Below are 26,641 nucleotides of genomic sequence, written 5' to 3'. Positions count from 1 at the left end.
ATATGGGTAGTTAGCCACAGGTTTTTTGCCTTCAAAACTCCAATTCCAGCACACGCAATAACTGGATACATAACATGATTTTGAAACACTTCCGCACAAGCTGTACATTTATTTTATGGGAAAAATCTTGCATACCGTGAATTAGTTGTTTTATATTATCTTAGGAATGCAGAAGTGTTGAAACAGTCAATTAAGCTAAATGCAATTATATCTTTAACCAATGGGAAAATATGGCATGATCAAACTCCCAGGAATACCCCAGACATGTCAACATCAGTGCTCTTGGAACTTCACCTCAGCAGGCAGGGTGGGTGAAGAAAACTAACCTTAAAAAGCACAACAACAACGGTAAATTATTTTTTTCTCCAGAACATTCTGGTGACGTATGCACGATCCAGTCTTAAAAAGTGGATACATAGACGACACTCTGAACAACTTGCTTTTCAACTTCCCTCTCTATGGATTTCCTGTAGGTCAAGGTTTCAGGGAAATGGGAATAGTAGCTGTAAACTTCTAATTTAATCGCCAGGATTTATAAAATTCCACATATCAAAATACAATAAGACTATAATGAGATGGCAACTAAACCGATTTTACCTCATCCGTATTGCAATGTGAAATAGACACAACGGTACCATGGAAATAAATACTAATTTTACTAATTTATTTCACTTAAAAATGCATTCAGCACAAATTTCAGCGTGGTATAGAAATTTGTCAGCAAGATGAAGGCAATAAGTTAGCTGTAAGCAAGCTCTGATTTCTATTATTCTATGATTACAAGAACATTCCTGTACTATTTATGCCATGATTTTAATGTGCGTTCAGTCCATCATGGAAACGGTAGGTTATTAGACATCAGGACATTCACAAGATGACGATGCAAGGGAAATCAACAAATTTATACTCTATGAGAAGAGAATGATGGTTGATGGGCAAGAATAAAATGCAACTACACCTAGCATACTCTATTCCTTAGCTGAAAGGAAATGCCCCCTCTCAGGCTCTGGGGCTGCAGTTCTAAACCAGGCAGGGAGGAATTTGAAAAAAGTAAATTTACATTATGGTCTTCCAAAGAATCCAGTGCTGAGCTAAAGATCTAATCAACACCATGGGGGGTACATTTCTGAAGGCCCCATGCATTGCTATACAGTAACTCAGTTAATGGGAGAGCACTGATAAAGTTTAACCACAGTTTATCCCAATATCCACCTGAAAAACTGATTTGTCTTAAATTTGGATGACACCACGTCAGCCTTATTTGCAATGTTCTCTTTCAATTCAAGTGTACTAGTGGATCCAAACAGCTATCAAAAGCAACTAAGGTAAATAAAGTAATTTTCTAAACAACTGGAGAGTGTTTATACAGTACAGTAACCAACACATTGCAAGAATGTGCTGCAGTTCAAGCAAAAACACTATTGATGAAAAACAGATGGGAAATTAAGCTTAGATATGTTGTAATGGCTTACAGGAGTGAGCATGAATTGAATAGACTATATTTACTACGGCTAACATGTTGTATTTTGTGAACATCTGTTGTGCATTTAACAGAGCTTTTCGTGGGCAAAAACAATTCAAACAGCTGGGTTTAAACGTCACATTAGTCAGACAGGTCTGTGAAAATATTGCTGAACACTTTTTATAAATTTGCTTGCAACTAATCACTTTACAAAACGGTGGTAGCTTTTGTATTCATCTATTTACTGTGGATCCCATGTGGGCAAAAAGCAAGATTTCTCTCAAGGAAATAGGTGCAGAAACAGATAATACCAGACTGACTCATTGACCTTGACTAATGCAAAGTTATTCATGTCTGTGCGCCATCACCCATAATCCCACATAAAAAATGCTAATTGTCTAGGTTCATTAAAACAATAAGTTACTCAAAAAGGCTTGTGCTTTTACAAAAAGCTTATATTTTCTGAAAAACAAAGAGCCACTGATAGAACCATGAATCGAATTAAAGATGCTTTAAGGGAAGACCAACAAGGGGCATGGATCATGTGTGAATGTCGTGAATTGAACTGAATTCCATTGTTGAAACTGTGGTACTTGATGTTTAATTCTGAGTTCTGAGCAAGAGCAAATAAGACTGTCTAGGTTAACAGAACTTTGCAGTGAACAAGTGGGACATAAACACAGTTCATCATCCGACAGGAGAGAGCCAATCTTTGAAACTTCTGAAGGAAAAGGCAAGTAAAGATTGTATCTTCTTTTGCAAACCAGCCAGTCATAACAAATTAGGGGAACTGGACCACCGAAGGCAGCTTGTCCAAATACACTGGAGATATCATGAGATTCAATGTTTATTAACTTACGAAACAAACGTACCAAAGATAGTAATCAAATCAATATTACATATATAAAGCAAACTAAAAGTAAAATTCAAAAACGTTTCCGTCTCATCTGTTCTCCGGCCCTTTTTTTCCCCCAAATCACCATACCCTTCTATTTGTTTCTCATATGTGCTTATTTCATTTCCCTAGATGTACGCATACTATTTGATGCACTCAACCTTCTCACCACTCCGTGGGTCAATACATTTCCTGAATTCTTTATTGGATTTATTAGTCATTATCTTATATATGTGGCTCATCATTTTGCTCATGTTCATATATCTTTTCTGCATCTTGTCTAGTGCCTCTCTCTCTCCTTTGTAATGCCCTATTGTAACAAATATGGCAACATGAACAATAATTTTGGTCAAAGCTAGAGGAATAATTTTAAATAGGTACTTTCCTCAAAAGGGACAAAGACATGGAATGGAAATTGAAAATTCTCAAGGTTTATGAACTTTCAATGTTTATACAGATTGGGGGATGAATGGCAGTGTACTAATCACTTCTTTGTGCAACAGTCTCGAAATGCACACGATCGAATTGCTTATAATATCCCATCCAACTGTAAGAAAGAACTGCATTTGCATGCGTGGTCAGATCTCAAAGCACTCCACACAAATTATGCTAAAGATGTTGTTTGTTGACCAACATAAAAACAGGAAGGTTCAACAAACAGAAGAGATGAATGACCAATTTATCTTTTGCGGTAATGTTGGTTGAGGAATGGATGCTGGTTAGGATACGGTGGACAGCTCGTTTTCTTCAGTAACTGCCTTAAGATCTTTATCACTCACTGAACAGGTAGCCGGGTTTAACGCATCCCCAAAGACAGCACTTGAACCAGTGTAGTACAGCCTGAAACATTGCCTTAAATCCTGTCGCAATATAGGGTATGAACTAACAACTTTCTTATTCTAAAACTGGAATGCTGCCAACTAACTCACAGCAATGCAAAACAGTAAGAAACTTATTTTTTAAAAAGCAGATTCACCTTAGACATCCCGATGTGTTTTTGAAGACTGTTGTCCATTCAGCATCACGTGGTTTGGAATCTTCATTGGGTTCATTCTCCCAGCCCGAATGAGGAATGATGACTTCATTTGTTAGCGTCTGAAGGCCGTGGTTAATAATTACAATTTTCAGTGGTTCATAGGAAGACAAGTTCCACAACGTACCTACACAAAGAAAATTGAAAACATCTTGACAGCACATAAATGGTATTTCATTTAGATGACTCAAATATGGGCTTGAAATTAATTCTTCTTTTGTCAAACCAGAAATATTTTAGCAAACCTTGTAAGCCACAACAGACCAAAATTCCAACCTAACTATGCAACTGCAAAGACTTGCTGTCAAGGAATCAGAATGATGCACTATTTGGTTGACTGTGCCTGTGCCGATTCTTTGCAGGAACTATCCAATTAGTCACATTCCCCTGACCTTTCCCTATAGCCCATCAAATAATCACATTTTAACTTAAAGCTTCCAAAAGTCCATGTCAAAGTCACAGCACCAAAATTCTAAGCTTGACATTTATCCAATATGACTACATCAGCTGTGCTGATATATGAACATGTTTAAAATTTTTTGTATCGATTGCCACCATCGCTACACTTGCTCTTTCCCACAATGTGGCACTGCTTCTTAGGAATGTGCTTTTCACAAAGCTTTCTGTATGAGTAGTAAAGTGCCTCTCATGCATAATTTAAAAATGATTAGCTATCTCAGGTTAAAGAATGTCTGGGCTGACAAATATTCCAAACTCCATAAATCACAACTTTAAAATTTAATTTATGAAATGCCACTATACTCAGATTTATATTTGGTATTAATCACAGAATTGTTACAGCATAGGAAGCAGCCTTTTGGCCCAATGTCTGTGCGGCTCTCCCAATGAGAAATGCACCTTAGTACCATTCTTGTGCCTTATCATAACCCTGCACATTCTTCCTTTCCAGATAACTTTATAATTCTCTCTTGAATACCTTGACTGAACCTGCCTCCACCACATAAATGTCAATTATGAAATTGTTCTTCACACTTAAATTAGCTAGTCTTGATAATGTTTCAGACTGGCTGTGAACCAGTACCTTACGTGAGAGGTGAACGTGATAACTGCACGACAAAAACACGACAACTGATGCTAGTTTCATGGTTACCAGGGCTGTTGGTAAATCAACTGCTAACTTTGACTTTCAGAAGCTTTGTGGCCTTATAAGTTTGTGAAGAGAATTTGTAGTAGAATTTGAAAACTACTGCACTATAGGGTGAAAGCACAGCACATTAAAATGGGATTGTGTCACAATTCTGTATTAGTTATTAAACTCTCAAAAAACAAGTTAACAAAATCTGGCATTAAAAGTACAACCATATAGAACTCAGCATCACCCAAATTTTGTTGTCAGGACCTCACCAATAAAATCACAACCTCCCAAAATAGTTCCAAAATAATTTCCCATCAACTGCAATACAAAACCCAGGCTCAGATTTTCTCCATATACAAATAGCAATACAAAACCCAGGCTCAGATTTTCTCCATATACAGTCCATTACCAAAATTTTTTCTTTCAACATCTTTTAAACCTCTCTCCCAACCTCTTACCCACTACCTCCAAGAAGCACTTTCAAGCTGAGACAGGTGAATGAAGGTGGCCACATGAGCAAAGAAAGTATCAAAGTAGAATTTTCTTGTCTTCTCTTGCTTAAGTACTTCCACTCCAATCTTTCCCAAGCTCCACTGCCTTCCTGTGTCTGAGCAGATTCAATATGAGATCCTCAAGGTCATTTTCAATCTCTTCAAGGCTACATCCCAATGCCAATAACCTCCTTCAGCTGTACACCCCAGTATTCACCATTTGCTCGTGGCTAAACTACTCATTATTCCCTTCAAGTCCATCACAAGTTGCCTATGTCAAACTTCCTCCTTACTCCTTGATCCTCATCTCCTTCTCTGCATTCAAAAGCCTCCTAAAATTTTCCCCCTCTGGCTTCTGCCATCTACCTCAACTTCAGTGTCCTTCCCAACTCCTATTTCCAATCCATTTTTATTCTCTTCTCCCTCTAAAATCTCCTGCTCTTTAAATGAGAGGAGTTGTATTTAAATGCACAAGGTTGTATTACTCCAATACTTAGCTCATAGTAACTCTCAGCAGAATCATGCAATTTAATAAAAACACATTGGAAAGCTGTTTGGAAGATGGGGTTTTCAGCCTAACAAAAGCATGTAAAAAGACATAAATTAAAAGTTTATCACAAATTAACAACTTCTATGTAGCCCAGAACCACTTCACATATGCCATCTTCCACTTGTCATTAGTGTACAGATCCACCTGAAGGCAGATCATAACTATTCAGGAGCTCAGAAAAAGTTGCCTACCAAGTTAAGGGTAGGTTGTACAAATTCAAACAGGATTTTTTTTTCAGGTAAAAGCAAAAAACTGCGGATGCTGGAAATCGAAAACAAAAATATCTAGAAAAACTCAGCAGGTCTGGCAGCATCTGAGGAGGGGAGCACAGTTAATGTTTCGAGTCCGCATGACTCTTCAGAACTCTGTTCTGTTGAAGAGTCATGCAGACTCGAAACGTTAACTGTGTTCCTCTCCACAGATGCTGCCAGACTTGCTGAGTTTTTCCAGGTATTTTTGTTTTGTTTTCAGGAATGGTAAGGTCAATTAAAACCTTGTACAATTAAGAGAACACGTCAGATTTCATGTACTAAAACTAATCAATCATACTGATGGTCTATTACTGTCAAGTTTCATCATAAAAATCTACTTTCTGACTATTGTGTCGAAATTCTGTGCTTGTGAGGAAGGAAATAGTAAAAGGGGCTGGATTTTTCTTGTTTACAAGGAAAAATATATTTTTCTAAAATTAAAAATATATCAGGTAATCCTTATGACAAATTGCCTAAAATTTTTACAAATCAGTCACATAGCAACAGATGCATGCATGAGGTTCTGCCAAATAGTAACGTACCAACTCCTTACAGGAAAAGCTGGCTGTGGATTAGTGCAATATCAAATTCAAACAATAAATCCAGCATTAATCCTCGGTTTTGCAATTCTGTAATATAAAAGTAATCGCTATCAATGTGAGACACTAAGCTCAGCGTCACTCATCTCCCTTTCAGTAATTGTGTTTTTCCTTTTGGGTCCTTTGTTTACCAAGCCTTCACTTGAAAATCAAGGAAGCAAAGTTTTCTACTTTCACTTTCTAAATGTGTTTTAGATATTCTGCCATGAACAATTGACACCCCTCCCTCCTCCCACCTTCTCAGATACCATAAACCAAATAATTCAAGAGGTTTTGTAAAGTGTGGAAAATAGCATATCTACTTTGGACTTTACAATTCAATACACACAGCCCTTTCCAAATAATAATGTCAGGAAATAGAGATAGTGTAAATCATTTACATTTGTATTTGTGGGTGTTAGGAATGACCTATAGCTTTAAAGTTTAAGTTTGATTTGTATTTCTGTATCTGTGTTAAAAAAGGTCAAATGGAGTTTTAGTTTCACCTTAAAAGGACTGCGCGCATTTCTAATAAGAAGCTTTATGACCCCTAAAGTAAAGGTAAACACACAAGGTAGAAAAGTTCAACGGTTGCCTAGCAACAGGTGTGAGAGGGGCAGGTCCCTCTCCCAGACACACACACACACACACAACAGAATCAGCAGTTGTGTTGAAAGCTGTTTGAGTGCAGTTGGCTCTGAAAGTTGCTGCCAGGAGAGACTGGAGTAAAGGGGACAGATAGCCAGTTCCAAGCTAAAGGAAAACCACAAAAATCCAGGGGAATGGAAGAGGAGAAAATCCAAAGACGACCTTCTATTCAAGAGAAGCACAAGAACCTGGGAAAAGGTCCAGTTAAGTGAAGTTAGGATTGAGGGGCAGAGAGAAGGGCTCCATGCTTCAGATTTAAAGAGACAAAAGCTGTAGAAAGTAGATTTAAAGTAAGAACAACTTGCAAGAGACAATAAAGGTCCAAAGAGAAGGCTGAAGGTCTGTAACTCTGTTATGGGCATGTGAAACAGTGGTGTACTGTGGACGGCTGTCTCTCACTCAGTGTGTGGAAGACAGCTTGAATGCATATGATGACCCAGGGAAGAGGAACATCAGAAGGAGGGTACAAAACCCTGGAGGGGAGCTCTTGCGGAAGGCGTCTGAGAGAAAATGCCAGTTTGGGAGAAGATTCCAAAGCAAGTTATTGGAGAGGGCAGATTGGAAACCCTCGTGTGAAAGATGGAGTGCAGTGAGACTGGTTAGCTCACAGTGTGACAAGCGTCTGCGGGAAGTTGAGGAGAGATCCATAGCATCTGTTTGAGGTGTCATCTGTCATTTGGTTTCAGAGTGTGGTGTGTCCGGCCACAGGGTGCCAGAGGTTTACATGGACTGTGTACTTACTGTGTACATTAGAGTATAAGATATCTTTTGTAACTTGTGTTATCCTTACAAATTTATATACATCTGTAAAGGTACAGCTGTGGGTAAAGGAGTATTCTAATTTATTGAACAAAAAGTGATGAACTATATATTTTATTCTTTTGTTAAAAGTTCATCAGCTGACCCCTGTGCTTCTGTTCAGTAGCTACTCTCCCACGTATCTAAACAAACAAATAAAAGTTAGGATCTATCAAGCTGGGTTCCACTCTGAGGTCAGGCTTGTCCAGGGGTAACCTCAGTTGGAAGCGTAACAGTTAGGGAACAGGACTAAATATAACTTGCATCAAATAACTTTACAGAACTAAATGTCATTAAAAACTAGGAAGGCACCACTAAATTAATTATTTGGGAAGGTGCACCAGTAATTTGGGGAATGGGAAGAGGGCTATGGAAACAAAGAGTTCAGGACAGTACACCACTCATGCTATTTGCTCAAGAAAAGACAGAGGTGAGCTGATAGAGGTCTTTAAAATTGTGAAGGAGTTTAACAGGATGGCATAGCGATGATACTTCCACAAGTGGAGATGTGCAAAACTCAGAGCCATGAATAGGATGGTCACAAGTAAATCCAATAAGCAATTCAGGAGACACTTCTAAATCAAATGGTGGTGAGAATGTGTCAATCCCTACCACATGGAGTGGCTGAAGTGAATAGCATAGATGTATTTAAGGGAAATCTAGCTAAGTACTTGAGGGAGCAAAGAATAGGAGGATATCTTGCTGGGGTAAGAAAAAAAAACAAAGTGGAAAGAAACTTGTGGAAGCAAAGGCAAAGGTAGAGAATGCTTTTCCCAAAATTATATTCATTCCCTGTATGCAACAAGGAAAACTATTTGTAGAAGGGCAAACTACTATGGATGCTGGAAATATGAAATGACAGAATTATCACAGCATAGGAAGTGGCCAGTCGGCCTGGTGTGTCAATGCCAGCTCCCTGCAAGAGCAGTTTACCTACTGCACTTACCCTGCAGCCCTGCACATCTTCCATTTCAGTTATCAGTCCAATTTTCTCTTGAACGCCTTGATTGAACCTGCCTCCACCACACTCTTAAACAGTGCATTCCAGGTCCCAACCACTCGCTTCATGAAAAAGTTCTCCTTCATGTCGCCATTGTTTAATTACCTTAAATTTGTCCCCTCTGGTTCCCGATCCTTTCATCGATGGGAACATTTTTCCCCATCTCCTCTGTCCAGATTCCCCATGATTTTGAACACCTGTCAAATCTCCTCTTAATCTTCTCTTCTCCAAGGAAATCAATCTTCTCTTCTCCAAGGAAATCAATCCTAACTTCTCCAAGGAAATCAATCCTAACTTCTCCAAGGAAATCAATCCTAACTTCTCCAAGGAAAACAATCCTAACTTCTCCAAGGAAAACAATCCTAACTTCTCCAAGGAAAACAATCCTAACTTCTCCAAGGAAAACAATCCTAACTTCTCCAATCCATTAATATAATCCTTCTCTCTGGGACCATTCTGGTGAATATTTTCTGCACTCAAGTGCCTTCACATCTTTCCTCAGGTGTGGTGCCCAGAATTGGATGCAATGCTCCAGCTGAGGCTGAACCAACGTTCTGTACAGGTTTAACATAGTTTCCTTGCTTTTATACATTGTGACCCTATTAATAAAGCCTATGATGCTTTATTAACCACCCTCTCAACCTACTCCACCACTTTCAATGATTTAAGTACACATACACCCAGGTTCCTCAGCTGTTGTATCCCCTTTAGAATTGTATCCTTTATTTCACATTGCATCTCCTTGCTCAGTTCACACTTCTCTGCATTAAATTTCATCTTCCACTTGCCCGCTTATTCCACCAAACACTATGTCCTTTTGAAGTTCTACACTATACTCCTCACAGTTCAGAATGCTTCTAAGTTTCATATCACTCGTGAATTTTGAAATTGTACCCTGTACACCAAGATCTAAGTCATATATCAGGAAGACCAAGGGTCCCAACCCCTGGGGAACACCATTACAAATCTTACTCCAATGGGAAAAACATTCATTAACCAGCACTTTTTTTTCCCCTGTCACTCAGCCAATTTTGTATCCACGTCGCTATTGTCCCTATTCTATGAGCTAGAACTTTGCTCACAAGTTTGTTATACGGCACTTCATCAAATGCCTTCTGGGTGTACATATCAACAGCATTACCCTCATCAGTCTTTTCTCTGTTATCTCATCAAAAAACTCAAGTCACTTAAACACAATTTCTGATGAAAGATCACAGACCTGAAAAGTTAATTCCATCTTCATCACATATGTTGTCAGACCTACAGTGTGTTTCTGGCATTTTTTTGTTAATACTATTTGTGGAGTATGGCCAACCAGGAGCAATCCAACACAAAATCAATTTGGTTAGAATTAAATTTTCAACGAGTTAGCAAGGTGCAGTTTACGTTAACACAAAGCAATGCTTGTATACAATGATAAAAATTACTTTTCACATACATGTCTATAACATGCATGATTTGTGTTTTTGACCTAGAAATCAGGAGCATGCACTAATATCCTGTAAAAATAGCCATTTGCAAGGTATTTGACAGACACCCACCATTACACAGAAGTATTAATTTCCATCAAAATCAGGTTCTTCAGACCCTTAGTCTAGGCAAACTTGCGTACTGTAAATGACATATAAAGGATTTAGCTAGCAATCAGATCAACTCACCCTCAACCATTTTTTAAAAAATACACCTATTAGGTTTGGGAGAGGCTAGCAGATTCCACTGAAGTTCCACATTTCCAGTTGGCAGAACCCTCCTGTGGGATGTGGTGCGACCATGCTATGCTTAGGATATTGGCAAAATACAGATATTTAGCAGTGGTTTCTGTCGCTTACCATGCTGCTGTGCTCATATGTTTGTGATCAGTTGTTTAATGATTTACAAGTGAGGGAAAGAGAAACCAAGCAATCTACCTTTAGGGTTGAGATGGTTCTAAGATGACAAGCATGAAGTCTGAGCCAAAGGCAACCCTTCAGAACAGATTCGTCAACCAATGCTTGAACCAGGGAGGTGTGGGTACTCCAAGGTTGCTGATTGACCAATGAGCACAAGTCATTCCTGAATCCTCGAAGACACGATGTTTTAGCGAGGCTTGGAATTATTTGCACTCAGTGCTAAATCAATGGTGCAACAGGGAGAGTGGGTCCTAGCCAGACAAATGACAGGAAGACAACCAGCACTTTGTGCTGTCAAATGCACAGTTTAATCTGCTTAATTCCAGCAGTACTTCTGCATTGACACAGGGAATCTAAATTTTATGCTGATACCTTTTCTGTTACTTTTCACACTTCAGTTAATTGGAGGGTGGGGTGTTGGGTGGCAAGAGACTTACATACCATACTGGGTAAACCAAAAATCAAACTTGTTTGGATATCTCAGCAGGTTAGTTTATAGGCTGAAACATCATTTGGTAATGGGTTTCTGCATGTCAGACACCAGACTGTCAAAAATTAAAATTGAAGCATAACAATGTTATTCTACTGTTGATAAATCCTGCAAGTGAATGCGATACCTAACTCCACTTGAAGTAAAATGTAGATATTGCTATCAGCCCCTCCAAGCTCCACACACACAGTCACTGATTTTCATTATGTGAATGGTCTACATGAATGTACTTGAAATCATTCAGCTATCGCACTATAATAAAGATGATGACTCGGGGCAAGAATAAACAAAGGCAAGCTAAGCTATTTTACAGAATTGTCACAGACATATGGACTTTTCACTAACTTGTGTGGAGTAAAGCATGTGCCAGAGCACTATTTATTTTGCCAATAATGATTTAAAGCATGTTGATAAATCATTTATTTTTAAATTTAAAATCAGGATATCTAACTCAATTTATACTTTGCCATAAATTGTTTTCATGTACAATCTCTTCATAAAAAATAATTTCCACAGAATTCTAGTTAGCAGTCCCTGCACAGACTCAGGTGATAGGGGAGGATAACTTTGGAGGTTCTTCGAAAGCAATCTTTCTTTGGCTAGGACTGAAGCCCCAGTTTGAGCTGCTGTTCTTGTGGAGAATGAACAATAAAGTTAAGATGGAGTTAGGTATCGCATTCACTTGCAGGACTTAGCTACAGTCAAATACCATTGTTATGCTTCAATTTTAATTTTTGGCAGTCTGGTGTCTGACATGCAGAAACCCATGTTTCGGTCCATAAACTAACCTGAGATATCCAAACAAGTTTGATTTTGGTTTACCCAGTATGGGATGCAATCTCTTGCCTCCCGCCTCCAATTATCTGAAGTGTGAAAAGCAATAGTAAAGGTAGCAGCATAAAATTTAGATTCCCTGTGTCTATGTAGAAGTACTGCTGGAGTTCAGTAGCTTAAACTGTGCATTTGAACAGCACAATGTTCTGGTTGTCTTCCAGTCATTTGTCTAGCTAGGACTCACTCTTTTATTCGTGTATTGTGACTTTATAAATAACGTGTCTCCCTGGATAGGCCTCTGGGCTTGTTTTTAATATGTCAGTGGCTGCCATGCATTACTCTGTCTGCTTGGTATCCAAGTTCCAAGAATACATTACCTAAATTTGTAACAGAGGAGTGGAACTCTGCCACAGTAGCAGAACTTACCTTCTTGCTAGTCAGGGTCAATCAATCTTGTGCATATATTTCTGTACCCAAATCCACTCATTCAAGGCTGATGGTCCAACACAGAAACAAGGGAGTACTGCATTGTTGGAGCTGCTGTTCTTAGTATGAGATATTAAACCAGAGGGTCAACTTGCTGTTCAAGACAATATTTCAATTGCATGATGCTATTTGAAAGGAGTGGAGTGCGTTATTTCAGTGTGGTGGCCAATAATTCCACCATCCAAGATAAATCAATTAGTCAGTGGTGCACTTTTCCTCTTAACATGCCACTCAGCAGAAAAAAATTCCATTGCATTTATATCAAATGACAAGGAGTTACACAAATGCAACTCTTTGCCTAGACAATAAAACAAGATGCCACTTCCTCAGCACACAACATGCTTCATTCTTCAAGCAGCTGGGAAATAGTGAATCTCCTTGATTAGCAGGTTGTAGCAACTTTCCATTATGTCGCAAATGGTTCATCGCAGACAACATTTAAGCAGAACCATTACCTCTTTCTACACCCCTTCCAATTTCTCATCCCATTCAGAATCTTGCTCTAAATCCTGATTGCCAATCAGTGTTATAACTATCGGTAATTATCTGCATAAATTAAAAGGAATAAGACTGCAGTTTTAAATAACTTGTCAGAATTCTCAAACAGCCCAAACTACTGCACACACAATATATTGTGCAGTTACTGATATGTAGGCAAACATGATGGCCACCTTGGACACCAAGTCCCAACACAATGGTGAGGTGAATGACTAGTTCATCTGTTTCATTGGTTGATGGAGAGTATTGACCAAGACACCGAGGAGAAAAGATGGCACTTTGAAAACTGCAGCATTCCCTCAGTACTGATGTGAAGAGTTAGTCCAGGTTACATATGCAAGTCCTGGAGTCTGGCTTGAACCTAAAGGGGAGACATACTAACTTAAGCATGCTAAAAAAGCATTTCCAAATTGTTGCATTTTCTGTCAATCCAGTCACATAATCTGATTAAAATGTGCCTTAGTGGGTTATATTGTCTTGCACTCACTAATTTTAGCCAAAGATAGCCTCAAATAGGGAACAAAAAATACCTTACCTAATTGATAACTCAGGTTACGTATTATTTGCAATTATGTTGTAGAAATTGATTTCTTGGTAACATTGTCTGCACTGATGGACACAAGGTTACATTTCAGTGTTGCCTGGATTTCAGATGGCCCACCTCATGTCTGCAGCAGCAACTAAAGTCTACTACCTGACTTATTATTCAGCTTCTATATCAAAGCTAAAATCCCAAATATTAAATAAACTATATGCTACATGAAGATTATTACTTATTTTTAATCCTAGGTTTTGCACCTCATGCTCTGAAAACAGCTATCAATACTGGCTAAGTCTTTGCATATTTAGACCAAATGCAAGAAGATTTTCATCACAAATATAATCAGTACCATCCTCTTAATTCAACACTGCTACATAGTTAACATTAAAAAGAATAGCAACATGAAAAAAGCTCTGAACAACAAATCTATATCCTGATGGGCACATGGAAAATTTCATTAAGCTGTTTCTGACACAGCACTGCTCTAAAACGTAATTTCTAAGTCAAAGAAATTAACACAGAATCAGAAGTAATGTACCAACATGGAGGAAAACACTTAACATGTTTAATGCAAAGCATTTATCCCTTTTTTACCTCCTCTCCCCCAATTTAATCAATTCCACAGGCAATTTCTCCCTATGTGGTCATGGAAATGCGGCTTCAGATCTCAGCTTCATGAAGACAGCTTTTCAGATCTGCCAGCTGGCAAAGAGCCACTCAGCAAGCAGATCCGTAGAATGAATACACTGCATCCTTTCCTGCCATGAAGAAGGACTTCTAAAATTCACCCACCAACTGGGTACCATTAAGCCATTGTTTGGCACTCAATTTAAAGCAACTGACCACTTGGGATTGACACTCGAGGCCAAAGCCACATGCTGGTCGCTTTCAATTACAGACAGCCATCTGGTGACAGACAAGTTCAGTTGATTGAATGCAGTGACTTGTGACAGCCAATTCTCAACGCATAAGTAATTTCCCCACTGTACTTACCTGTTATTAGTTCTCTAACTTCCATGTCATTGGTCTTCCTTAGTAATCGAACCAGGGCAGGAATTCCATCACAATTCTTGATCGCTACTTTGCTGTCATGATCTTTACCATACGAAATATTTCTCAGGGCGCCACAAGCCCTACGGTGAACATCTGGTTTCGGATGATCCAGAAGTCCAGCCAAAATAGGTATACCCTTTAGCTGCCTCACTTCCTTTTTTATTTTGTCATTCTCATAGCACAGATGCTGCAGATAGGCAGCAGCATTTGATTTAACTGGGTCAAGGTGATGACTGAGCATTGCGATAACCTCTGGAAGATCAGGGTCCCGCCACCTGGGATCTTTGCGGATGCTGTCTATAGACGGTGAGCGTCTTCCAAGCCGGTCTAGGCTGGCCATGCTCCCCCTTTCTGGTTGCGCTAGTGGTGCATTGTACACGCCTGTCAGATATGGAATCCGATCTTCAATGATCTCTGCTTCAATAGGATCTTCATAACCTCTAAAACAGAAACAGAATTTGAGTCAGATCGTGTAAGTAAAGCACAGCCATTTGATCTCCCCTTACGCAAAAATAGTTAACTTATACTCCGTAATTTGATTTGCCAATAATTATCAAATTAAGACATGACTCAAGAGGACAAACTGGACTTTAAATAGGTAAAGCAACATGGAAAGTCCAAAAGCTGAAAATCGGATTAAAAAAAGGTCAGTCAACTTGGGTAGAACAATAGAATGGATTACTGACTATTCTGACGAAAGAAACACTTGGAACATCAAAAGCTGTTTTTTCTCTTCACAAATGCTGGTATTTTCAATATTATATTTTTAGCTTCAGGACCTAAAAGGGGTCATTTGAAGACCAACAACTTGTACTTATGAACCACCTTCAATTAAATAAAACATCTCAAAGCCTTTGACAGGAGCTTTAACCAAGCAAAATTTGACACAGCCATATAAGGAAATATTAAGGCAGATGATCAATAGCCTGATCAGAGGTAAGCTTTAAGAAGCCAAGAGAGAGATAGAGGCAAAGAGGTTTAAGAAGGAAATTCCAGAGCTGAGGGTCTAGACAACTGAAGATATGGTCACCAATAATGGAGCATTTAAATTCAGGTATGCTCATGAGGCTAGAATTAGAAGTGTGCAGATATCTCAGGTTGTGGGGCTGGAAGAGTATAATGAGATGGGAAGGGGCAAGGCCATGGAGGGATTCAAAAACAATGATAATTTTAAAAATCAAGGCATTGCTTAATTAGGAGCCAATGTAAATCAGTGATCACAGGGATAGTGGACTTGGTGCAAGTAAGGACTAGAGGTCATCCAAAACTCTGCTGCCCAAGGTTAAGTAGAATGTGGGAGGTCAGCCAGGAGCACATTGGTATAGTCAAGTCTGGAGCTAACAAAGGCATGGATAAGAGTTTCAGCAGCAGATGAGCTGAGACACGAACAGAGTCAGGCAATGCTATGGACGTGTCATTAGGCAGCCTTAGTCACGGCGCAGATATGTAGTTGAGCATCTCAGTCAAACAGGACGCACAAGGTTGCAAACAGCCTTAAGGCAGTTGCCCGGAGAGGGATGGAATCAGCTGAAACAAAGTTTTTGCCAGGGACCGAAGACAATAGCTTCATTTCTTCCCAATATTTCATCGGCAGAAATTTCTGTTCATCGAGCGCTTCAAGTAGTCTGTTATTTTAAGCAGTGGAGTCGTCAAGACAGGTGGTCGTCAGGGGGAGCTGGGTGTCATCAGGTCACACATGTGAAAACTGGTGCTGTTGTTGAAGGGTAGTGTATAGATGAGAACAAGAAGGTGGCTAGGGTTAGATCTTTGGGGAACACCCATTGTAATGGTGCAGGAGCAGAAAGAAAAGTCATTGTGGATGATTCTGAGCCACAAGTAGACGGGTTAAAATAAAAACGGATAAGTGCAGTCTCACCCAGCTATACAACAGTCAACAGTGGAAAGGAGTTGAAAGAGGATCATGGGGTCAAATGCATCAAAGGCTACAGACAGGTTACAAGAATGCTTAAAATGTTGACTGTCAGAGAATCCCATCTACAAAATGACAATAGCTAGCATGGTCCAATGATTTTAATCAATTAGTAGATCTGTTGGAATATGAATTTAAAACATTTTTTAAACATTCAGATTAGTTTGCAACTAACTAAGAGGAACGGAGAGAACACTTGTGCATTTGTGACTCCAATGTCAGCAGAGGGCATTAAGTCAAATATCAGATGGGTTGAATGCAGCTTGAATCTCTTTCTACTCTTTCTCAACACAAACTCAGATAACTCTACAGTAAGAATTTTAAATCGATACATTTTTTGTCTGGACTGTGCTCAAATCCAGTTCCCAAAGGCCCAAAATGGACAAGCCCTCATTTGTCTATACTTCCATATGGGCTTTAAAGCTATATTCTAAGCTTTGAAGATTTTTTACTGGACGTGCTTAAAACTGATGCCAAAGTGAAATTATTAATTCCTTAATTGCTAACCTTCTTCTGGATTAGTTCTGATGACATAAGTGAAAGTACCATTTAGTAGAATTTTGGTTTTTATCTGCCCAGGGGGTCTAAAGATCAAACATTTTCTCTCTTTTGTGGTGAGCCTAGCTCAAATGATTCTCACTCTCTCAACTCAGTGACTCTAGACAGGAGGTGATAGAAAAAAAACACAATGCAGCACTGATTATGGTTTGTGCGTAGTTGCCAAATATAGCTGGTGTGGAAAGAGATACATGTTGTCTTGGATACTTGACATTAGTTTAAGTCAATCACACTCGATTAAATTTCTCTTTATATGAGCAAAGTACTACAGATGCCGGAAATTTGAAATAAAAAGGGGAAATGATGAGCAGGTCTGGCAACATCTGTTTCTCTATCGACTGATGCTGCCAGACCTTCTGAGAATTTTCAACTTTTTCACTGTGTGATAGAATTGTAATTAAGTCCTTCTTTCAAAAGCACTGATTATGCATTACACCATGAGTAAAACATTTGCCTCACCAGGTTTAAAAACCCACAGTAAAGGCACGTTGTAAGTGGCTTACAATAAGATGCTCACACACTTAACCCATTCAACATGTATATTTAAAAAATTATATCAAGCCAATACAGGACTTCTAGTGATTTGACAATGGGGGCCTACATTAAATTGGTAGATGTGACAATATTCTCGCCAAATGCATGTTCAGCAACTTGCCCAGTTTCAGATTAAGCTTCCAAGGGCACATGTAGTTGTACAATTAATAGTCAAGGCCAAAAGCAGATCAACTGCACACTCAAAACTGCTGACACCTTATCAAATCAAACAAAAAGATTTTGAATTGCCAAAAATGTTATTAAATTGCAACATGAATCTACTTGGTTAACAGCCTAATTGAGGGGATTAACTTTAAATCAGGGTTACTGGAATATTCCTGGGGCCGGAATTTCCTCAGAGGTGTGGCCAATCCACTATCTTCTCACAAGAAATTCAGCTACAGGAGTGGATTCAAGGACACCCCAGGTCCGAGTTGTCAAATTCAAGTCCAATGATGGGGAAAATAGCTTCCTTCTCTTTCTTGGATTTGCACTTCCACCCACCCTCTCATTCACAATAGAATAGTTTTCCCCCACTTCTGAGTTTGAAGTACTTGAGCCATAAGCAACAAATTTTTTTTAAAAAATCAGCTTGTGTTTTCCACATCTGTTCCATAATTAATAGTTACAAACAGCTAGCATGGATTTCAAGAGGGAGCATAGTGCTTGACAAACCTCAAGTTTTCAATGCAGGAAATATAGTGGGTGCTGTTCACATGGGTTTCGGAATGCCTTTGATAAATATGGGAGATTACCGTAGAAGAGTAAGGAGGGGGAATTAAGGGGACTAATAATTATTTAAAAGAGAGAAAACAGTACAGGAGCAAAGGATAGCTTTCCAGAATGGTTGCAAGAAGTTAGTCTTGTCTCAGGGGTTCTTTACACCAACCGCACTAATTTGGATATAGGCAGAGAGGATTTGGTATTGAAATAAGCAGATGATGAACGACATTCCCTCTGAACAGGTGCAGGGCCAACCAGCAATTGGGAATATGCTGTGCAGGGGACAAACTGGTCACGCACAGCAAAGGGAAATTAGAGGAAATGTTGATAAGCTAGAGTTAAATTACAAAGGGATATTGCCAAAATGGAATACAGTTAGGTGTGAAATTATATATTTTAGGTAAAACAAAATAAGTATAAGCTGAATGGAAGCAATATCAGTGCCACGGAAGCATAGAGGTTTAGGGTACAGGTTCATGTAGTAAACAGAAGGTTTATGAGGCTGTAAACAAAAAGCTAAGTCCATGTTTTATCACATGAGGCACAGAATATAAATGTCAAGGAGTAACAATAAGGATCTCAATCTTAGAGCATGTGTTAAATTAAAATGTTACTTTTAGCATTTTATAAACACTAGCTGTTCAACAGTCAAGATATTAGGGGATGAGGGTGGGGCAAGAGGGAGGAATGACAACTGGTGGAGGTAATTTCACATGAAAGAATATTATTGGAACTACTCAAAGTCCATTAAGCTTTGGAACTGTGCACAGTGACACTGAGTGTAGCACTCAAGCAATAAAAAGAAAATCAAACTAATACAGATGCTGGAAAACAGAAAAATAAAGAGAAAATGCTGGAAGCACTCAGATCAGGGAGCACATACTGCCGAATTTTATGAGCATTTTCTGTTTTTATTTCTGATTTTCTCCTCTCCCCATAGATGCTGCCTGACAAACTGATTCATGGTTGCCTGCCATTTGAGCTAGAAAATTTAGTGTCAATTGAAGCAAAAGGTAATCCATCAAGTGTCAAAGCTAAATGTTAAGAAAGGATTGGCAACAGTATTGGAAGCCTCCAAACAGGTATTTTTAAACATGAAAAGCTTAAGTCAATAATGAGGGAAAGAAATACTATAAAATGAATTACAAAATCTGGGAAGCTGCTTAATACCACAACATTCATCAAGTGCTGACAATTTTTATAAGCCACAAGCTTTGCCCCAGATTTTAAACCCATCTGGATCTGCCAACAGTTACCGATTCTCTTCGGTGTAGCAAACAAGTAAATGTTCTGCTGCAGAGACTAAATATCGCGGAGTGAAAAATTGGCAGCCTATTTCAGCATTAATGAATTAAAGGAAAAGGGCCAACACCCACATTTTGAAACTGAAATTTTCTAATAAGAAATCTTTCCTGAAATTATATCTAATTTCATATATACCTAAAGACTTGCACTAAAAAATACAAAATATTCCTCAAATTGAAGCATGTGCTAGCCAATTTTGTTAGATGAAAAAGATTGTGAAGCAGAATTTAAATATGTAATGACTTTTTGTTAAATCTTCCTGTTTTTGAAGCATCAGGTTATCATAACATCCCTGCGATTGATCCACCCAAACAAGACATCCTTAAATAGAGGCTTAAAAAGCACTTCAGAAAACATGTTACAGAAGGTTAACCAGCAGTAATGTTTCCTTTTAAAAAAAACTTCTAAGTTATTTCAATGTATATCTACATAATGAAGCTTTAAAAAAAAGTCAAAATAAGTTCAAGTTACTTAGGAAAGCAGCTGATCTAAGGAAATATAGAATCTTAAATTGATTCCAGATTTGGCGACTTTTCTTCAATCTTCGTACTGCTCTAGAGTACTTGTGGCAGCACAGGTGACAAAGGTGATATGGTCCAAAACTATGGAGACAGATAAAAGAACTTGCATTTATAAAGCACGCTCCACAACCTCAGAGCATGCCAAAGCACTTTAGACACTGATGTAATGTAGGGAATTATGGCAGCCAATTCATGCACAGCTGTCTCTATTCCTTTTTAAAAGAATTATAATGATAAAGTTCCATCTCCTTTTTAAACAGTTGTATTGAATCTTTTATGTCCACCTGAGGAAGCAAACAATTCGTTCTTATTTAACATTTCATCTGAAAGATTGCATCTCTGAAATTGCTTCACTCTCTGATTAATAGAAAGAAACATCAATATAGGTTGTGCGCTCATGTTCTGGACAGGGCTTGAATCCATGGGCTTTCTGATTCAGATGCAAGTGTGCTACCCACAGACTAGGTATAACACCAAATACCCATCAGCAAAGAGGGGTTGCATGACAGAATTCCTAACATGCACCTGGCCCCTGTTCTCCATCTCCACACAACTGAGATCATTATTTCATTGGGAAAACACAACAGTGCGTGCTCTTCGCAAATATATATTAAAATTAATGATTGGTCTCAAGATTCTAATGGTATTGCAGCTGTAGCTGGCACTCTCAGGGTAGCGTCATCTGGCCAATTGATAACGGCAAACACAAATGAAGTAAGGATCTTATTCATGAATGTCAGTTAAAAATGCCCCCTCCATCACCTCCCTCTTCCAACACACTAAGTTTTATGATCCAATATCTTCACATCCACTCCCTTGCTGGTTACTCTTACCCTGCTTCACTTTCCTTTCACAATTATATCCCTGGTGCTTCTAACATCCACAGCACCCTTCCCTCCCCCTCAATCCTCTAACCCTGATTATAGGAACACCTTTTCCTTTGTTCTCCCTTCACAATTCAATCCCCAAATGTCTTATCCTTCTCCATCTCACCTTTTCTCCCACCTGTTTCTTCCTCTTTTCTGCTCTTTATCTATAACCGCTAGTGTTACTTATCTGAAACACCAATTGATCGCGACTGTCCACACACAATGCCACAGGAGATTAATCACTGTTTAGATTAAATTACTTCAGATACAGTTCAGTCCAGTTCCATATACAAAATGAATTCCTGTTACCTTTTAGATACTTTATAAAATTAGTCATGTTAAAATTTCTTTTTAATTGCTAGCAAATTGAGTTAGAAATTATTAGGAGGCATTGCTACAAATCTTCAAGGTTCAAGGGAGGGGGGAAGGAACAGGGAAGAGGAAAGAGATAATGGTTCAATTTGTACGCTTTCTTTTATCCATCAAGTTAATTCTAAATTCCTGCCAATACTTAATTTTCAGAATACAAATACAGACTACTTAATTCAAAATCCATTAATCTAAATTATTGGATAATTGAAACCATTAAGTTTGAAATTACCATTTCCCATTAAGTTTGAAATTACCATTTCACTTTCTTAATTAAACTGCTTATTTCAAATTATTGGATAATTCAAGGTTTTGAATTATCAGTAGACTGTATCACTCTTAAGCTAGAAAAAGGTTGCTGAAACATCCTGATGCCTGCACAACCAAACCACTGAAAAAAAAATCATCAAACACTGGAGTGAACTATTACACCAGCAAGTGTCTTTTTGCATTTAATGTTGTCAACATACAAAGCATTATTACAGTTCCTATTCTGAAAGTATGTTTACATGCCATTTAGGTAGGTAATCTTTGTTTGAAGGCGTTAAGTTAATCAGCGGCACCAACAAAATTAATTTATGACTCCTATACGACTTTAACATGTTAACTAATTAAAATAGGACATTGTAGTTATTGCACTTGAGACTGTTTTACCTGGGGAGAGGAAGAATAATCAATAGTGTATCAAAACTCTGTTGACAGATTGCCATTTGCACAGCAAGGAATCAATGAATTGGATTGTAACTAAGTAAACAGATGGTAGTAATAATAGTGGATCATTTCTGATCCCCCTGAAATAAACACTTGGAAACAGTATAAAACTGACAAAAGGTGGAAAGAGAAATGAAAGCACAGGATAGACTGAGTAGCCAAGGGAAAGCACCACTATAATAGTCAAAATTTTGTTCATTATATTGTAAATCACACTTAGGCTACCTACAAATGTATTGTAGCATGCATGGTAAAAGGTTGCAGCAATCATTACTGGAGTCAAATTCTTACCTCCTCGGTCTCCTTCCATTAGCCCTTGTGGGTGCCCTTCGACCCACTGTGGAATAATCAGGTTCTGGTTCCGGCTCTCCATCCAGTTCATAGCCATCATCATCGGGTCCCAGACTTCTATGGTCATCTTCAAGTCCATAAGGTTCTGGCTGGAAGCGCTCTGGTTGAGATCGGCTCAGATCAACACTGCCTTCTGGCTGCACTTGTGGCTGGGCAACAGCATACTTATTTCTATTCAACAACGTGTAACTTTCATCTGGTCTGTAGTTGTCTCGTGGTAAGTAAGCATAGCGGGGGCGGTAATGAACTCCTCGCGACAAGCTTTCATAGTTATCAGAAACATCTGCAAATCCATCCTGACCAGTGTACGAACGATACATATCGTGGCGATTCTCATATGTCTCTGCATAGTTGTTGTAGGCTCTGGTTAAAGTAGAATTCGCCTGTGGTGTGATGTAACGATCTCCATTTTTTATGTATCTTCTGTCAATGGAATCTGTACAGCTGCCAGCAGGAGATGACCCCTCTGCAGGCAATCCATCTGGCCCAAGTGGCACCTGCCGAACCGTTCGGGTTGTCACTGTTTTAACCACTTTAGTAACCTGCAAACAAAAATTTAATAAGAATGCTCATCAGCATAAGGGCAAACAAGAACCTCACAGCAAGAGAGTAATATTAATCACGTCCCAAACATAACACGCTCCCACACACAAAGAGAAACCGGATTTAGGGATGTGTCGATAATGCATTGGAACTGAAGTGCTGTAGGGCATAAAAATTTGAAGAGTGGTACTCTGGATACTTAAGTGAAGGTTTCTTGCAAGTGCTTTACATGCCACTGCAGCACAAGGACTGATGTGAAACCTATTTTTCCATTGTAAAAATATAACCAACTGTGAACGCATAGAAAGCAACTTAAATGCTGTAAATATGCACAGGAGCCAGACAGAAATAAATGGACAAAATGAATATTAGGCAGTAAATACATTAAATGATGTAGATTTTTGTGAAGGATTCACCACAGTCTCATAATCAAAAGGAATTTTTCATTTTATAACCTGGATCAGATCAATACTTCAACTAGATGTTCAAGCAATGTTTTTGTTCCTGATTTCTTGGTTCCTGCCAGTCAAATTTACTTCCTTTCCTTCCTGCACTCAAGATACCAACTCCTTAATGACTATGTCTAATGTTTCTTCCCAACTTGCTTGAATTCATGTACAAGCCCCAACAGTGTGTTGTCAGTGACTATTCAACTCCACTGGTTATTGCAACTAAGCATGAAGCTACCTTCACTTTGTGGTCACACTCACTTCCAGCAAGATGGATAGGGATCAAATGGCAATTTTTTTCCTCCCCAGCCAGGAGTGCTGAGACTAACGGCAGAAGAAAAAAACACAACGCAAACCAAGAATGAAACCTGGTGGTCCTAGGTAAAACACATTACTAAACATTTCATCTCGAATATTTCCAAGTAAATAACCAGTGGGAGTTCACTACATTAGGGGAAAAAACACAGAGCTGCATTCCTAACCTCATGATTGTCAAACATTACTGAAGACAAACATCATCTACTTCCTATTGCTGGTCATACATCACTCCAATTTCAAATAGAGGCATGGACAAAACGATAACTATCATGCTGTCCATTACGGCAGGGAAGTAAATTCATCATGTTCACTACAAAGAGCAGCAACTGTTCACATGCAGAAGGTAAACTGAACAGCATGTTATCTGCTCAAACATTAAATGTTAAAAGTGTTTAACTTAGGAGCCAGACTAACTGACTCAAGGAATGTCAAATACTGAGTAAATAATTCCTTTCACACATACATTAAAAATGCACTCATTTTGTTGATCTCTACTTGCAAAAACTAGCAATGCCTTGGAAAGTCATGCCTTCAGTTTAGAAGCCTCAGAATACTTTTTACAAATAAAGATCCTACTGCTCTCAAAATTTCAATCCAACAATATGGCAATTTTCACCCAACATTCAGTCAACTTACTTTTGTTCAGAGAATGATCATGGCATATATTGTGATTCTGCTAATTTGTTAACAGAACTGAACAAAATAAATATTTCTATACTCTTAAAATAAAAATAGGTTAGTGAATAGACACATCACAAATTCACCCCAAAAAATTGGCTCAAACAGCAATTTATGCTCATGTAAGCACCTACAAAGCTTGTTATAAATTAGTGCAAAATGTGACTTTTTTCAGATAGCTTTCTAGCTACTAAATGAGTACAGTCATCCTAAATCAGGGTACAGTTGCCAGAATATACAAGTGTTAACTTATGCTAGATAGAATCAAATCATTATTCACGAATATTCATTACTGATACAAATCAGAATAATTGCCACTCTGAGTATGATATCACAATACTACAAGGGTTCTTTACCATCTCAGCAGTACATGAAGAATAAAGAAACAGATTGGGTTGGTGTTACAACATTTCCAGGCTATCATCCAACAAATTGTAAAACTAAATAATGAAGCAAAAACAAACATTCCAGAGCTCAGAACAAGTAACAATTTTCTTAAAAGAACTCTGAAAAGGAGGAAACAGTTCATTAAAAATATGAACATGACACCAGTCTACAAGCTGAGTTATAGTATATGGGAGGGGCATATTATTCAGGGTGCAGTTATATCCTAACATGCAGCGCTGCATCTCGTTCCGTCTTCACTCAGCTGTGACACGAGTGATGGTGTAACTTTGAGCCAGATCCTGGTTGGACACTAACTCAGAACAACAACTGTGCAAGGAGAAAGTCAGATAATGCCTCACCTGGTAACGGTACAAAACACAATTAAACTTAGACTCTTGGTCATTATTAAACTGAAGCAGAGTTTGTTTGTGTACGTTTATTGTATAGGCATTCCCACTAATTCTTTCAAAGCATTCAACATGTTTCCATGCATGCTCAGAGCTTTCCCTGGACCAAGAGCAGGACCTGGAGCGATGCAAAATAAACAAGAGTGTTGCTGGCTGTTAAAAGATACAGCAGTCACATATGAATGTACAAGTTAGGAGCAGGAGTAGGAGTAGGCCACTCAGCCCTTCAAGCTTGCTCCGCCATTCAATAAGATCATAGCTGATCTGACTGTAAACGGCCTGCTTACCCCAGATATTCTTTCCCTTCCTTGTTTATCAAGAATCTACGTACCTCTGCCTTGAAAACATTCATAGACTTTGCTTCCACTGCCTTTTGAGAAAGGGAGTTCCAAAGACTGACTACCCTCAGGGAAAAACGCTCTTCTCATCTTGGTCTTAAATGGGTGGCCCCTTCATTTTAAACAGTGACCCCCCTAGTTCTAGATTATTCTACATCAGGACACATCTTCTCAACATCCACCCTGTCAAGACCCCTCAGGATCTTAAAGATTTCAATCAAATCACCTCTTATTCTATTCTAAACTCCAGCTGATAGAAGCCCAGCCTGTCCAATCTTTCCTCATAAGAAAACCTGCCCATTCCTGGTATCAGTTTAGTAAATCTTCTCTGAACTGTTTCTAACATATTTACGTCCTTCCTTGAATAAGGAGACCAACACTGTACACAGTACTCCAGATGTGGTCTCACTAGCATCCTGTACAACTGAAGCATAACCTCCCTGCTTTTATATTCAATTGCCCTTGCAATAAGTGATAACACTCTAGCTTTCCTAATTACTTGCTGTACCTTCATACTCGCCTTTTGTGATTCATGCACTGTCCCAGCATGTCCCACCCAGATCCTCTGAATCTCAGAGCTCTGCAATCTCTCACCATTTAGATAATATGCTTCTTTTTTATTCAGCTACCAGTTGCTGGTAGAGAATTGTTCACAGCCGAGGCATAACACTTCACAAAATGAGCGGGTTACCACGGCAATGGACTGTTCCTGTGAAAATCCATCACTAACATCTTTCTCAGGAAAAATTCTTACAATGGCGTGTACGCATGTAGCCAAGTGAGTGTATTGCTGAAAGGCATAATCAGGTGACTATTCTATATTTAGACACACCCCTTGGTTTCTCGTATTAATTAAAGAAAGTGTTGTGTTATGTTATGTGCAGAAAGTTAACAGAGGGGTTACAACAGCAGTGCTAGAGTCTGGAAACATAATTTAACTAATTAGACCAGCTGTGATCCAATACTGTGACTCTGATTTTAGCGATGATAAATGAATGTATGGTAGCAATGGTAGTTCAGCACATCTGTGCGAACAAAGAACACTGATTCCTCTTTCACGTGTGCTCAACCTTCTAGGTGGTTCATGAGTCACTTCTGACAAATGTAAATTTAATAT

General features: G+C 38.7%; 1 protein-coding gene across 5 annotated transcripts in view; it reads right to left on the bottom strand.

The window, feature by feature from the left end:
* arvcfb (ARVCF delta catenin family member b) overlaps window positions 1–26,641 on the bottom strand; it is a 362,128-nt gene that overhangs the window by 82,649 nt on the left and 252,838 nt on the right. For all 5 annotated transcript variants that reach the window (XM_041202618.1, XM_041202617.1, XM_041202621.1 and 2 more), the window contains 3 exons: window positions 22,345–22,946; window positions 14,474–14,973; window positions 3,334–3,517 (listed from right to left, as the gene is read on the bottom strand). In XM_041202618.1, coding sequence (XP_041058552.1) covers window positions 3,334–3,517; window positions 14,474–14,973; window positions 22,345–22,946 — 1,286 coding nt within the window. The remainder of the gene's footprint in view (window positions 1–3,333; window positions 3,518–14,473; window positions 14,974–22,344; window positions 22,947–26,641) is intronic.

The sequence above is a fragment of the Carcharodon carcharias genome, chromosome 13, assembly GCF_017639515.1.
Source record: "Carcharodon carcharias isolate sCarCar2 chromosome 13, sCarCar2.pri, whole genome shotgun sequence".
NCBI lineage: Eukaryota > Metazoa > Chordata > Chondrichthyes > Lamniformes > Lamnidae > Carcharodon > Carcharodon carcharias.
The sequence above is the reverse complement of the archived record's forward strand: the minus strand, read 5'-3'. Positions and strand labels throughout refer to the sequence as shown.